Source organism: Bombina bombina, chromosome 11, assembly GCF_027579735.1.
Source record: "Bombina bombina isolate aBomBom1 chromosome 11, aBomBom1.pri, whole genome shotgun sequence".
Taxonomy (NCBI): Eukaryota; Metazoa; Chordata; class Amphibia; order Anura; family Bombinatoridae; genus Bombina; species Bombina bombina.
Window position 1 is genome coordinate 178,417,357 of NC_069509.1, and position 16,964 is coordinate 178,434,320.

The 16,964-nt window shown below is 36.3% G+C and overlaps 1 protein-coding gene across 1 annotated transcript in view; it reads left to right on the forward strand.

Annotated features, from left to right (window-relative positions):
* The window catches only part of TXNDC11 (thioredoxin domain containing 11), a 106,275-nt gene that overhangs the window by 53,117 nt on the left and 36,194 nt on the right, over nt 1-16,964 (forward strand). The window contains exons 6-7 of the mRNA XM_053694791.1: nt 9,030-9,142; nt 10,811-11,011. Coding sequence (XP_053550766.1) covers nt 9,030-9,142; nt 10,811-11,011 — 314 coding nt within the window. The remainder of the gene's footprint in view (nt 1-9,029; nt 9,143-10,810; nt 11,012-16,964) is intronic.

Below are 16,964 nucleotides of genomic sequence, written 5' to 3' on the forward strand. Positions count from 1 at the left end.
AGTAGGCTGCAAAATGACAAGACTGTAAAGTTTCCTGCAACATAAAGCACGCTGGGCGAAGCACTAGTAGTTCTGTCACACCAGTGATTTTGAACTGTGGATGGTCGTAGTTCACGCGTCTTTGGTCATCTGCATCTTTTTTATATCTAAGTGATTGTCTCCTCCTTTCTTGCCCAACATAGCAGGCTGTGTCCAAAAGGATAATTGTATTCAGGCTGATAGTAAAGTTCATCACATTGTTGTCTTGATTTTCTTGTTTCTCTGCAAAATCAATAAATATAAATTTGGAATACAGCACCGACTATATATCTTTATAGGCACGGAAATAAGGATCTGCCACATCCAAAATGCCAAAAAAATCAAATATAATTCCAGCCATTGTTGTTAATCATGATTAAGGAACAATAACTGGTCCAAAATGTTGTCTGTATTCCTTTGGCACCCCTGGTCTAGTGTATTATTATTTTTATCATTATAATGTATTACAGGGCTCAAAATTTCCACTCGCCCACTAGCCATTAGTGAGTGAAAATTTAACAATGGCGAGTGAAAGATAGTGAGTAAATGTTGAATCAACATTCACTCACTATCCAAAGCTTTGTGGCGTATTGTAAGTAGCAAAGTTAACACATATATTTTCACAAAGTACTCTCACAATCTCTCACAAACACACATTTTTGGCTATGTGCTAAAAATATTATCTAAGGGGATATTTTAAATCCATGAAAGGGCAAAGAAATGTTATTACTCTATGGCTGTAGAGACCCCAGTAGTGCTTAGACTTCTAAAAAGGATAAACAAGTGCAGCGAGAGTGAGAGTTTGGAGAGGAAAAGTGAAAGTGGAAAAGAAAATAGACTTAAGAAAGGGTGGGGGGGAAAAGGAGATATGAGAGAGGGGAGAGAGAGTGTAAAGAGAAGATATTGCTTGAGCGAGAAAGGAGAGGGTAAAAAGAGAGATTGAAGAGAGGAGGGAGTGGAGAAAGAGTTGAGAGAGGAGGTTTGCTATGACCTTCCATGACTGTCAACACTATCTTTCTACACTCTCGCAGTGGCATTATTTAATTTGTTATGGTATAAAATAAAAATGACTGCACCATAAGGGATTTTACAATAGCTAAATGTATGCAAAGGGTGGAGTAGTGGGTGCATAGTGGATGGGATCGAAGTGGCGAGTGACATTTTGGCCTGGCTAGTAGGTTAGAACTGGAAATTTTGAGCCCTGATGTATTATCATTATTGTTCCATAGTACATGGGTAGATGAGTAAATAAATTGACACTTATTCATGGTTAAAAAGTTAATTAAACAAACCAAATTAAGTACCCAAGCTTACAGTGTAGGCATTTCAAGTCTTTTGAAAGGGATATAAAACCCAAACCTTCTCTTTTGTGATTCAGACAACGCATACGATTTTTAAAAAAAGTTTCCAATTTACTTCTATTATCAAATTTGCTTCGTTCCCAAGACATTCTGTTTTGAAGAGATACCTAGGTAGTATATGTAGCACTAAATGACAGGTAATAGTGCTGCCCTCTAGTGCTCTTGCTAATGTATAATATTGTGTTATAGAGATACCTAGGTAGTATCTGTAGCACTACATGACAGGTAATAGTGCTGTTATCTAGTGCTCTTGCTAATGTATAATATTGTGTGTTATAGAGATACCTAGGTAGCATCTGTAGCACTACATGACAGGTAATAGTGCTGTTATCTAGTGCTCTTGCTAATGTATAATATTGTGTGTTATAGAGATACCTAGGTAGTATCTGTAGCATTACATGACAGGCAATAGTGCTGTTATTTAGTGCTCTTGCTAATGTATAATATGTGTTATAGAGATACCTAGGTAGTATCTGTAGCACTACATGACAGGTAATAGTGCTGTTATCTAGTGCTCTTGCTAATGTATAATATTGTGTGTTATAGAGATACCTAGGTAGCATCTGTAGCGCTACATGACAGGTAATAGTGCTGTTATCTAGTGCTCTTGCTAATGTATAATGTGTTATAGAGATACCTAGGTAGCATCTGTAGCACTATATGACAGGTAATAGTGCTGTTATCTAGTGCTCTTGCTAATGTATAATGTGTTATAGAGATACCTAGGTAGCATCTGTAGCACTACATGACAGGTAATAGTGCTGTTATCTAGTGCTCTTGCTAATGTATAATATTATGTGTTATAGAGATACCTAGGTAGCATCTGTAGCACTACATGACAGGTAATAGTGCTGTTATCTAGTGATCTTGCTAATGTATAATATTGTGTGTTATAGAGATACCTAGGTAGTATCTGTAGCACTACATGACAGGTAATAGTGCTGTTATCTAGTGATCTTGCTAATGTATAATATTGTGTGTTATAGAGATACCTAGGTAGTATCTGTAGCACTACATGACAGGTAATAGTGCTGTTATCTAGTGCTCTTGGTAATGTATAATATTGTGTGTTATAGAGATACCTAGGTAGTATCTGTAGCACTACATGACAGGTAATAGTGCTGTTATCTAGTGCTCTTGCTAATGTATAATATTGTGTTATAGAGATACCTAGGTAGTATCTGTAGCACTACATGACAGGTAATAGTGCTGTTATCTAGTGCTCTTGCTAATGTATAATATTGTGTTATAGAGATACCTAGGTAGTATCTGTAGCACTACATGACTGGTAATAGTGCTGTTATCTAGTGCTCTTGCTAATGTATAATATTGTGTGTTATAGAGATACCTAGGTAGCAACTGTAGCACTACATGACAGGTAATAGTGCTGTTATCTAGTGCTCTTGCTAATGTATAATATTGTGTGTTATAGAGATACCTAGGTAGTATCTGTAGCACTACATGACAGGTAATAGTGCTGTTATCTAATGCTCTTGCTAATGTATAATATTGTGTGTTATAGAGATACCTAGGTAGTATCTGTAGCACTACATGACAGGTAATAGTGCTGTTATCTAGTGCTCTTGCTAATATATAATATTGTGTGTTATAGAGATACCTAGGGAGTATCTGTAGCACTACATGACAGGTAATAGTGCTGTTATCTAGTGATCTTGCTAATGTATAATATTGTGTTATAGAGATACCTAGGTAGTATATGTAGCACTACATGACAGGTAATAGTGCTGTTATCTAGTGCTCTTGCTAATGTATAATATTGTGTTATAGAGATAACTAGGTAGCATCTGCAGCACTACATGACAGGTAATAGTGCTGCCCTCTAGTGCTCTTGCTAATGTATAATATTGTGTGTTATAGAGATACCTAGGTAGTATCTGTAGCACTACATGACAGGTAATAGTGCTGTAATCTAGTGCTCTTGCTAATGTATAATATTGTGTGTTATAGAGATACCAAGGTAGTATCTGTAGCACTACATGACAGGTAATAGTGCTGTTATCTAGTGCTCTTGCTAATGTATAATACTGTGTGTTATAGAGATACCTAGGTAGTATCTGTAGCACTACATGACAGGTAATAGTGCTGTTATCTAGTGCTCTTGCTAATGTATAATATTGTGTAATAGAGATACCTAGGTAGTATCTGTAGCACTACATGACAGGTAATAGTGCTGTTATCTAGTGATCTTGCTAATGTATAATATTGTGTTATAGAGATACCTAGGTAACATCTGTAGCACTACATGACAGGTAATAGTGCTGTTATCTAGTGCTCTTGCTAATGTATAATATTGTGTGTTATAGAGATACCTAGGTAGTATCTGTAGCACTACATGACAGGTAATAGTGCTGTTATCTAGTGCTCTTGCTAATGTATAATATTGGGTTATAGAGATACCTAGGTAGTATCTGTAGCACTACATGACAGGTAATAGTGCTGTTATCTAGTGCTCTTGCTAATGTATAATATTATGTGTTATAGAGATACCTAGGTAGTATATGTAGCACTACATGACAGGTAATAGTGCTGTTATCTAGTGCTCTTGCTAATGTATAATATTGTATGTTAAAGAGATACCTATGTAGCATCTGTAGCACTACATGACAGGTAATAGTGCTGTTATGTATGTAATAGAGATACCTAGGTAGTATCTGTAGCACTACATGACAAGATAATAGTGCTGTTATCTAGTGCTCTTGCTAATGTATAATATTGTGTTATAGACATACCTAGGTAGTATCTGTAGCACTACATGACCGGTAATAGTGCTGTTATTTAGTGCTCTTGCTAATGTATAATATTGTATGTTAAAGAGATACCTATGTAGCATCTGTAGCACTACATGACAGGTAATAGTGCTGTTATGTATGTAATAGAGATACCTAGGTAGTATCTGTAGCACTACATGACAGATAATAGTGCTGTTATCTAGTGCTCTTGCTAATGTATAATATTGTGTTATAGACATACCTAGGTAGTATCTGTAGCACTACATGACCGGTAATAGTGCTGTTATTTAGTGCTCTTGCTAATGTATAATATTGTGTTATAGAGATACCTAGGTAGCATCTGTAGTACTACATGACAGGTAATAGTGCTGTTATCCAGTGCTCTTGCTAATGTATAGTATTGTGTGTTATAGAGATACCTAGGTAGTATCTGTAGCACTACATGACAGGTAATAGTGCTGTTATCTAGTGCTCTTGCTAATGTATAATATTGTGTTATAGACATACCTAGGTAGTATCTGTAGCACTACATGACAGGTAATAGTGCTGATATCTAGTGCTCTTGCTAATGTATAATATTATGTGTTATAGAGATACCTAGGTAGTATCTGTAGCACTACATGACAGGTAATAGTGCTGTTATCTAGTGCTCTTGCTAATGTATAATATTGTGTTATAGAGATACCTAGGTAGTATCTGTAGCACTACATGTCAGGTAATAGTGCTGCTATCTAGTGCTCTTGCTAATGTATAATATGTGTTATAGAGATACCTAGGTAGCATCTGTAGCACTACATGACAGGAAATAGTGCTGTTAGCTAGTGATCTTGCTATTGTATAATATTGTGTGTTATAGAGATACCTAGGTAGGAATATGTAGCACTACATGACAGGTAATAGTGCTGTTATCTAGTGCTCTTGCTAATGTATAATATTGTGTGTTATAGAGATACCTAGGTAGGAATCTGTAGCACTACAGGACAGGTAATAGTGCTGTTATCTAGTGCTCTTGCTAATGTATAATATTGTGTTATAGAGATACCTAGGTAGTATCTGTAGCACTACATGACAGGTAATAGTGCTGTTATCTAGTGCTCTTGCTAATGTATAATATTGTGTTATAGAGATACCTAGGTAGGAATCTGTATCACTACAGGACAGGTAATAGTGCTGTTATCTAGTGCTCTTGCTAATGTATAATATTGTGTTATAGAGATACCTAGGTAGTATCTGTAGCACTACATGACAGGTAATAGTGCTGTTATCTAGTGCTCTTGCTAATGTATAATATTGTGTGTTATAGAGATACCTAGGTAGTATCTGTAGCACTACATGACAGGTAATAGTGCTATTATCTAGTGCTCTTGCTAATGTATAATATTGTGTTATAGAGATACCTAGGTAGTATCTGTAGCACTACATGACAGGTAATAGTGCTGTTATCTAGTGCTCTTTCTAATGTATAATATTATGTGTTATAGAGATACCTAGGTAGTATCTGTAGCACTACATGACAGGTAATAGTGCTGTTATCCAGTGCTCTTGCTAATGTATAATATTGTGTTATAGAGATACCTAGGTAGTATCTGTAGCACTACATGATAGGTAATAGTGCTGTTATCTAATGCTCTTGCTAATGTATAATATTGTGTTATAGAGCTACCTAGGTAATATCTGTATAACTACATGACATGTAATAGTGCTGTTATCTAGTGCTCTTGCTAATGTATAATATTATGTTATAGAGATACCTAGGTAGTATCTGTAGCACTACATGACAGGTAATAGTGCTGTTATCTAGTGCTCTTGCTAATGTATAATATTGTGTTATAGAGATACCTAGGTAGTATCTGTAGCACTACATGACAGGTAACAGTGCTGTTATCTAGTGCTCTTGCTAATGTATAATATTGTGTGTTATAGAGATACCTAGGTAGTATCTGTAGCATTTCATGACAGGTAATAGTGCTGTTATCTAGTGCTCTTGCTAATGTATAATATTGTGTTATAGATACCTAGGTAGTATCTGTAGCACTACATGACAGGTAATAGTGCTGTTAACTAGTGCTCTTGCTAATGTATAATATTGTGTTATAGAGATACCTAGGTAGTATCTGTAGCACTACATGACAGGTAACAGTGCTGTTATCTAGTGATCTTGCTAATGTATAATATTGTGTTATAGAGATACCTAGGTAGTATCTGTAGCACTACATGACAGGTAATAGTGCTGTTATCTAGTGCTCTTGCTAATGTATAATATTGTGTGTTATAGAGATACCTAGGTAGTATCTGTAGCACTACATGACAGGTAATAGTGCTGTTATCTAGTGCTCTTGCTAATGTATAATATTGTGTTATAGAGATACCTAGGTAGTATCTATAGCACTACATGACAGGTAATAGTGCTGTTAGCTAGTGCTCTTTCTAATGTATAATATTGTGTTATAGAGATACCTAGGTAGTATCTGTAGCACTACATGACAGGTAATAGTGCTGTTATCTAGTGCTCTTGCTAATGTATAATATTGTGTGTTATAGAGATACCTAGGTAGTATCTGTAGCACTACATGACAGGTAATAGTGCTGTTATCTAGTGCTCTTGCTAATGTATAATATTGTGTGTTATAGAGATACCTAGGTAGTATCTGTAGCACTACATGACAGGTAATAGTACTGTTATCTAGTGCTCTTGCTAATGTATAATATTGTGTGTTATAGAGATACCTAGGTATTATCTGTAGTACTACATGACAGGTAATAGTGCTGTTATCTAGTGCTCTTGCTAATGTATAATATTGTGTGTTATAGAGATACCTAGGTAGTATCTGTAGCACTACATGACAGGTAATAGTACTGTTATCTAGTGCTCTTGCTAATGTATAATATTGTGTGTTATAGAGATACCTAGGTATTATCTGTAGTACTACATGACAGGTAATAGTGCTGTTATCTAGTGCTCTTGCTAATGTATAATATTGTGTGTTATAGAGATACCTAGGTAGTATCTGTAGCACTACATGACAGGTAATAGTACTGTTATCTAGTGCTCTTGCTAATGTATAATATTGTGTTATAGAGATACCTGGGTAGTATCTGTAGCACTACATGACAGGTAATAGTGCTGTTATCTAGTGCTCTTGCTAATGTATAATATTGTGTGTTATAGAGATACCTAGGTAGCATCTGTAGCACTACATGACAGGTAATAGTGCTGTTATCTAGTGCTCTTGCTAATGTATACTATTGTGTTATAGAGATACCTAGGTAGTATATGTAGCACTACATGACAGGTAATAGTGCTGTTATCTAGTGCTCTTGCTAATGTATAATATTGTGTGTTATAGAGATACCTAGGTAGCATCTGTAGCACTACATGACAGGTAATAGCGCTGTTATCTAGTGTTCTTGCTAATGTATAATATTATGGGTTATAGAGATACCTAGGTAGTATCTGTAGTACTACATGACAGGTAATAGTGCTGTTATCTAGTGCTCTTGCTAATGTATAATATTATGTGTTATAGAGATACCTAGGTAGCATCTGTAGCACTACATGACAGGTAATAGCGCTGTTATCTAGTGTTCTTGCTAAGGTATAATATTATGGGTTATAGAGATACCTAGGTAGTATCTGTAGCACTACATGACAGGTAATAGTGCTGTGATCTAGTGCTCTTGCTAATGTATAATATTGTGTGTTATAAAGATACCTAGGTAGTATCTGTAGCACTACATGACAGGTAATAGTGCTGTTATCTAGTGCTCCTGCTAATGTATAATATTATGTGTTATAGGGATACCTAGGTAGCATCTGTAGCACTACATGACAGGTAAAGTGCTGTGATCTAGTGCTCTTGCTAATGTATAATATTGTGTGTTATAGAGATACCTAGGTAGTATCTGTAGCACTACATGTCAGGTAATAGTGCTGTTATCTAGTGCTCTTGCTAATGTATAATATTGTGTGTTATAAAGATACCTAGGTAGTATCTGTAGCACTACATGACAGGTAATAGTGCTGTTATCTAGTGCTCTTGCTAATGTATAATATTGTGTTATAGAGATACCTAGGTAGTATCTGTAGCACTACATGACAGGTAATAGTGCTGTGATCTAGTGCTCTTGCTAATGACTAATATTGTGTTATAGAGATACCTAGGTAGCATCCGTAGCACTACATGACAACTAATAGTGCTGCCCTCTAGTGCTCTTGCTAATGTATAATATTGTGTGTTATAGAGATACCTAGGTAGTATCTGTAGCACTACATGACAGGTAATAGTGCTGTTATCTAGTGCTCTTGCTAATGTATAATATTATGTGTTATAGAGATACCTAGGTAGTATCTGTAGCACTACATGACAGGTAATAGTGCTGTTATCTAGTGCTCCTGCTAATGTATAATATTGTGTGTTATAGAGATACCTAGGTAGTATCTGTAGCACTACATGACAGGTAATAGTGCTGTTATCTAGTGCTCTTGCTAATGTATAATATTGTGTGTTATAGAGATACCTAGGTAGTATCTGTAGCACTACATGACAGGTAATAGTGCTGTTATCTAGTGCTCTTGCTAATGTATAATATTGTGTTATAGAGATACCTAGGTAGTATCTGTAGCACTACATGACAGGTAATAGTGCTGTTATCTGGTGCTCTTGCTAATGTATAACACTCTTGTAAAATGGCTGCCTTATAGTGCTCCAGAAATGTGCAAACTTTTTTTCTACAAAAGATACCAAGAGAAGAAAGAAAATTCGATAATAGAAGTTAATTAAAAAGTTGTGTAAAATTGCGTATTCTATATGGATCATATAAGAAAGATTTGGGTGTTTACATCCCTTTAAGGACCATTCACTATGTGTGATAAAAGTAGTGTCTTATGTTTTGTCTGCAGATTACTTGGCAACAATCCGCTTCGGAGTAATCACTGATGGAAAACTTGCAAAAGAAATCTCACTCACCAGCCCAGGAAGTGTTTACTTGCACAGAAACCTCAATTCTTCTTTAGTAAGTTTAATGTCCTGATCCTCCTCCTTATAGAAATGTTTGTTGTATGAAGATAAAATGTAGATATCATGGGCTAAACATACTTACGTCTGCCTTTTGTTTAGGTTGGTTTTCAAACTATCACAAAGCTACGTTTTTTGTGAGACTGTGACTTGCAAGACCCCTGCTGTGCTTTGAAGTGATGGTTAATGGGACAGTCTATTCAAAACAAGTTGGGATAGAGACAACATATAATAATATGTACTTTAATTACTTTACCTGCAAATTTATACTGCAGTGCCTCACCATTAACCCTTGTTAATTGTACAGCTCTAACTCCCCCCACACGATTCCTTTTATGGCGATATCTATGTTTAGTGCTGCTTTGGTAGAATACAAAAGTGCACAGTGTTTATCTGCTGGAGCAGCCTAGAAGCTGTGAACTCAGTAGAAATACAATGCCTGTGTCTAAACACTGATAAGAGGGGTGGAGTTAGCTACTCCAGGCAGCTTAGCTATGTAATTAATTTAGCTTATTTTTGAAAATTATTTTAAAATACTTGCCAGCAATTTTTGAACAATTTTTTAATGCAAACTATTTTTTATTAATTAGCCCTTTTAAGATATGCACAGATCTCAACTTGTTTTATGTCCCTTTTAACTTTCATGATTCAGATAGGGCATGCAATTTTGAACAGCTTTCCAATTTACTTTTATCATTAAATTTGCCTTGTTTTATAGGTATTCTTCATTGAAAGCTAAACCTAGGTAGGCTCATATGCTAATTTATAAGCCCTTGAAGGCCGCCTGTCAGCTGTATGCATTTGACAGTTTTTCACAGCTAGAGGGTGTTATTTTATGTGTGCCATATTAACAACAGTGTGCTTATTCCCATGGCGTTATTTATGAGTCAGCACTGATTGGCTAAAATGCAAGTCTGTCAAAAGAACTGAGATAAGGGGGGAGTCTGCAGAGGCTTAGATACAAGGTAATCACAGAGGTAAAAAGTATATTAATATAACAGTGTTGGTTATGCAAAACTGGGGAATGGTAAATAAAGGGATTATCTAACTTTTTAAATAATAAAAATTCTGGAACAGGCTGTCCCTTTAATACCACAATGGGCATCTATCCATTAGGGGATATCATTATTTATTATTATTAACATGTTTTTGTATAGCTCCGCAAAATTCCGTAGCACTGGTTGAATGGTAACCTTAAATATTTTCACTGTGTCGCCCTTTCTGGTTTAGCTAAAAGTGTTTGTCTTTATTTATTTAAATGCTCCTAAAAAACAGGTTTCTTGTATTTTATTACAGACCACAGTTTGTCCACTTCTTCTCGACTCTTAAACTTTTGCTAAGGGTCCTAAAAAAGCATTTTGCAACCCTTGAGAGTGCACATAAAGGTTAGAATTGCCCAGCACAAATTATTAATTGTAAAAACAATGAACCTAAGGTCAGATCATTTTAATTCCTAAGGGATAATTAGCACATTTCTATATATTTGTTTTTACAGATTGTGTCTGCATTACCGTATTATGTGCGGTTTGGAACTAAGACTTTTTTTTCCATTTTTATACTCGTAAAGGATGAAGCGGCTTATCTGGGCCATGGATGTTTTATTAAATGTTCTTTCAAAAATATGCACATCTAGACACTGCTCGATAAATCTTATTATTGTCAACAGGTCTATCCAGAGGAAGAAATGAACTTTACTGCTGTGGGCATTTGTAAGTGGGCTCTAGACAACCGGGAAACCTTGCTCCCCTGGTTGAGGCCTCATGGAGGCAAAAGTCTTCTGCTGAACAACGAGCTAAAGAAAGGACCTGCTCTCTTCCTGTTCTTACCCTTCAACCCATTAGCTGAGCATCAGCCACTCCTGGACGAGGTTAGTTAATAGTGAGCTCTGTGCTGGATAACGGTGATGATATTGCTCCCTTAATCACTTGTAATATGCTCTTTTATTAACCCTTACTATTTCTTTAGGACATTAACAATCTAGTCTATGGATTTTTTTAAGTAGTGTGTAACTTCCTTGTTAACAAGAATGGACCAGATTACTAGTGGTGCGCTAACAGTTACCTGCAAGCGATATCCGGTTCATTGTTGGCTGTTGGATGTAGTGCGCGTATCACAAGTTGAAAGTAAAGGCAATTGCTTGAGCGCAATTGAATTAAAGAACATTGAGGTAGCGCAACCTTGGAGCTCTAGTTAACTGTTTTTCGAAACAAAACACATCAAAAATACATTTAAAATTACAGTTACACTGATAATAACACTATCGAAAAAATTACCGAAAAAAATTATTGCACAAAAAAGTTGTTAGAAGAAAAATAAAAGGCAGACAAAGGGCTTTAACATACAGATACATACATACACATGTCTAAATATGTATGTGTATATATATATATATTTATGTGTGTACAGATGTATTTATATGTGTGTGTGTGTATATATATATATATATATGTATGTATGTATATGTGTTTTTATAGGTGTATATTTAAGTATTTACTATTTGTCCCCCTGTTTACACACTAAGTAATGCTGATATTGGCTCTGAGCCGTCACAGAGTTTCCCACTCTGGTGCTAATGACGACTCATAGCAGTCACTGGCACTCTCCCACCTTGAGGGAGATCTGGGGGCTCCCACCTGCTACTACCCCGGCGATCGTGCCTGTAGAGTGACAGGCATCCCTGGGGCATCACGTTTTGCGCGGTGACATAACGCGCAATGACGTGATGACGCCACCGCGCAACTTTATTAACAATTTGTCAATACAAAGTATAGGGAAAGGGGGCTTGCTGCTTAGAAGCCTGTATCTCACCCCTAACCTATCCAATGGTGTAAGTCTTGGGGATCTGGAAAAAAATATAAAAAAAGTAAAAATAAATAAAAATCACAAAATAAAAAAAAAAATTAAATCAGCTTAGCACCCAGGTGGGAAAGTGTTTAGCATTCAAAGAGTTAATCATACAGCCAATCCGCTTCTTGTGGGCCTTTTAAATACTTCATCTCATATGTATGCCATTAAGATCTATGATTATGACAACATATGCCGAAATGCGTCAGATCCTGTCCAGTTTGTGCTGATCTGTTTTACCATGGGCTACTGGCACCAATAAACGTCATGCTTTTAATGTTTGGCGTGGACTCTGGCACCTCCTTTTTTGTCTATATGGAGTCTCGCAAAAAAAGTAAACTTTTTATTTGTTGTAAAAAACTTAATGTGCACTTATTAGCAGATAGCGCTCCTATCCCCAGACAATGCTGAGTAAAACTGACCTAGATAACTGTTTTAATAATAGTACTGTAAAAGGGTAGCTGTGTCACATTTTTAAACTCATTTTTTCATGTATTATACCTTTTTTTTATGTATATAAATGTAAACTTAACAGTCTACAGATAGTGTGCTGCCACAGGGCATTAAAGGAAAAGTCTAGTAAAAAAATAAACTTTTATGATTCTATTTTAAACAACTTTCCATTTTACTTTTATCATGAAATTGTCTTTGTTCTTTTGGTATTTTTTGTTGAAAGCTAAACCTAGGTAGGCTCATATGCTAATTTCTAAGCCCTTGAAGACTGCCTCTTATCTCAGTGCATTTTGAGAGTTTCCATGTGTGCCATATAGATACCATTGTGCTCACTCCCGTAGAGTTATTTGTTATTTAGCACTGATTGGCTAAAATGCAAGTCTGTCAAAAGCTTTGAGATAAGGGGGCATTCAGCAGTGGCTTAGATACAAGGTAAACACAGAGGTAGAAAGTGTATTAATGTAACCGTGTTGGCTGTGCAAAACTGGGGAATCGGTTATAAAGGGATTACCTATCTTTTCAAACAATAAAAAAATTCAAGTAGACTGTCCCTTTAAATTTCATTTCTACGGATAAAATATAGACTAACAAGCTAGAACTTTTATCTATTTATGTTTACAGAAAAATATAATTTACTGACAATGGAAGCAGGTAGATATGTGATTTTGGATAAAAGGTCAGATCCTTATAAGAGCAGTGCAAAAATGGGCAGTGACCACTAAATCAGATTTGCACTTATGGGAAATACATTTTTGCCTTGAGATATTGTTATAAATATGTCCATTAACAAAGTCTCTCCCTAATATGCAGTTTTATTTCCATTTATTGTGTGTATAAAGAGAAAACTATACTTGCATGTGATGCGATTATCCCTATCGGACGGTTCCCTTTAGCTCCCACCACTGAGGAGACAGCACATTGAGTAGATCTGTCTGATCTTATGCAAACAACATCCCAGCCACAAAATATCCAACAATTCTAATCATGAGAAAAACACCAGCGTCAGACATTGTGACCTTTACAAACATTGTGATGGTGGTGCAGCTGATCCACTAGTGACGCGGTAAACCTGACCTGTATCTCTTACACAGGTGCCCTAAGGGAAGTCAGTTCTATAGAGATCTGTTGTGCTTGACTGAACCATGCTGTAATGTATATCCAGTGTTTTTCCTTGTTTCTAGGAGATTGTGCAGGCTAGCTTATATGTGGCATGATACCGTTAGACTTCATAATATAAAATGTGTAGTAAAAAACTAATTTTGTAATATACTTTAATTATTTAATGTTTTCAATTTTCCTGTATTTTTAACTCTGAAAAATGTGAGTTTTTCAAGTTCTGAGAATTGGAAGTGCACACTGCAGACTTCACAAGCCTAACCTGTAAAATATCTGACCCTTACTGGATTCAGCTGTGTATATACCAGTAACCAGTCTACACTAGCTGTGTTTGAATAAAACGTGTTAATGCATTAAGAACATTTCTTTAATGTAATTGGCAAGAGTCCATGAGCTAGTGACGTATTGGATATACAATCCTACCAGGAGGGGCAAAGTTTCCCAAACCTCAAAATGCCAATAAATACACCCCTCACCACACCCACAATTCAGTTATACAAACTTTGCCTCCTATGGAGGTGGTGAAGTAAGTTTGTGTTGATTTTCTTCGTTGATACGCGCTTCTCAGCATTTTGAAGCCCGATTCCTCTCAGAGTACAGTGAATGTCAGAGGGATGTGAAGGGAGTATCACCTATTGATTCTATGGTTATCGGTCATAGAGATTCATCTCCTACCTGCTTTTTTTTATAGATAGACGATATACTCTCATATTCCATTACCTTTACTGATACTGTTTCAGTACTGGTTTGGCTATCTGCTATATGTGGATGGGGTGTCTTTCGGTAAGTATGTTTTCATTACTTAAGACACTCTCAGCTATGGTTTGGCACTTTATGTATTAATATAAAGTTTTAAATATATGTATTGTACTTATATTTGCCATGAGTCGATGAATGTATATTACCTTTTGTAGACTATCAGTTTAAAAATTGGGAAACCTATTTAGGAAGTTATTTTTTCTTACCTAGGGTATAGTCGTTTCTTCAAATTTGACTGCTTTTTCATTAATTTTCGCAGGCAAAATTAGGCTCTCGAGGTCGCAAAATGCTGATATTTATTGCGTCCTTTTTGGCGTGAGAATTTTTTGGCGCAAAGGTACGTTTGTTGGCGCAATTTTTCATTTCCGGCGTCTTAGTTGACGCCAGATTTCCTTGCACAAGGTTGCGTCTGCCGTGACGCAAGTTGCGTCATTTCTGAATGTTTTTTTATTATTTATTTAAACCCCACTTCCTATATGCCTCTTGCCTCTTTTTATGCTCAGAGGGCTATGCTGTTTGCATTTTTTTCCCATTCCTGAAACTGCCATATAAGGAAATTGATCATTTTGTTTTATATGTTGTTTTTTCTGTTGCATTTGCAAGATGTCTCAATCTGATCTGGTCTCAGAAACCACTGTTGGAACCCTGCTGCCTGATAACAGTTCTACCAAAGCTAAGTGTATCTGTTGTAAGTTAGCGGAGATTATATCTCGAGCTGTAGTATGTAACAGTTGTCATAAGCTTTTACATGCAGAGAATGTATCCATCAGTACTAGTACAATGCCTGTTGTTCCTTCAACATCTAATGTACATGATATCCCTTTGAATATAAAAGATTTTATTGCTGATGGGATTCAGAAGACTTTGTCTGCTATTCCGCATTATAATAAACGTAAAAGGTCTTTTAAAACTTCTCATAAAGTTGATAAAATTTCAAATGACCGACAACATACTGAATTATCCTCCTCCTGATGAGGATCTATCTGGTTCAGAAGATCCTACTTCAGATATTGACACCGACACATCTACTTATCTCTTTAAGATGAAATATATTCGTTCCTTGTTAAAAGAAGTGTTGATTACTTTGGATATTGAGGAAACTAGTCCTCTTGATACGAAAACTTGTAAACGTTTAAATTCTGTTTATAAACCTCCTGTGGTTACTCCAGGGGTTTTTCCAGTTCCTGATGCTATTTATGATATGATTTCAAAGAAATGGAATAGGCCTGGTTCTTCTTTTATTCATTTTTCTTGGTTTAAAAGGTGTATCCTTTGCCAGCAGTTAGGTTGGATTTTTGGGGGAAAATCCCCAAGGTTGATGGGGCTATTTATACTCTTGCCAAACGTACTACTATTCCTATGGAAGATAGTACTTCTTTTAAGGACCCTTTAGATAGGAAACTTGAATCTAAGGAAAGCTTATTTATTTTCTGGCTACATTTTTATGCCTGCTATATCCATATCTGATGTTGCAGCTGCATCAACTTTTTGGTTGGAAAGCTTAGCGCAACAGGAAACAGATCCTGATTTGTCTAGCATTGTTCGCTTGCTTCAACATGCTAATCATTTTATCTGTGATGCTATTTTTGATATCATCAATATTGATGTTAAATATATGTCTTTAGCTATTTTAGCTAGAAGAGCTTTGTGGCTCAAATATTGGAATGCCGACATGGTATCTAAGTCGAGATTACAATCTCTTTCTTTCCAAGGTAACAATTTATTTGGTTCTCAGTTGGATTCAATTATTTCAACTGTCACTGGGGGAAGGGAGTTTTTTTTACCTCAAGATAAAAGATCTAAGGGTAAATCTAAAGCTTCTAATTGTTTTTGTTATTTTCGACAGACTAAGGAACAGAAAGCCAATCCTTCCCCCAAAGAATCTGGTTCCAATTGGAAACCTTTTCTTCTACAAGATACGAGTCCACGAATTTCATCCTTACTTGTGGGATATTATCCTCCTGCTTACAGGAAGTGGCAAAGAGCACCACAGCAGAGCTGTATATATAGCTCCTCCCTTTCCCTCCACCCCCAGTCATTCTCTTTGCCTGTGTTATACTAGGAAGAGGTAAAGTGAGGTGTTAGTTTTAGTTTCTTCAATCAAGAAGTTTTTTAAGATCCATGTTAGTTCCCACAAGACTTCTGAAGGTAACACAAGAGACATCTTCAGTGTGGAGAACGGTTTCATTGTACAAGCAGCATTGAGGTATGTGCAGCCCTTTTTTTCTGAGGAGACAATATATCAGAACTGGCTGGCATTTATTTCCCTGTAAGGGAATGGGGTAAGCAGTAGACCTGTTAACAGAGGGGTGTTACTGGAGACCTATGTTTTATTTTCTGTTGACACAATCATATAATGGGCATTGCATAAGACACTAGGAGAGGCAGAAGCTGTTGATCATTTTTTTGTTTGCACTGAATAACCGGTGTGGCTGTTCTGGATATGTTGTTTGGGGTGTTATATGTTCCCCTTAGTTTGCTTAAAACCGCTTCTCCATGCGGTTGTTTAGGCCTACTCGAACATCGGCCATGATGGGCGGGGCTTAATTTAACACACTCAGATGCACACTTCCTTCTGGCTGAGAAGCAGCAAGCAGTAACTCCGGTTGCTCCTGGACAGTGATTCTCTGGTCCGGATTGTTGGCGAG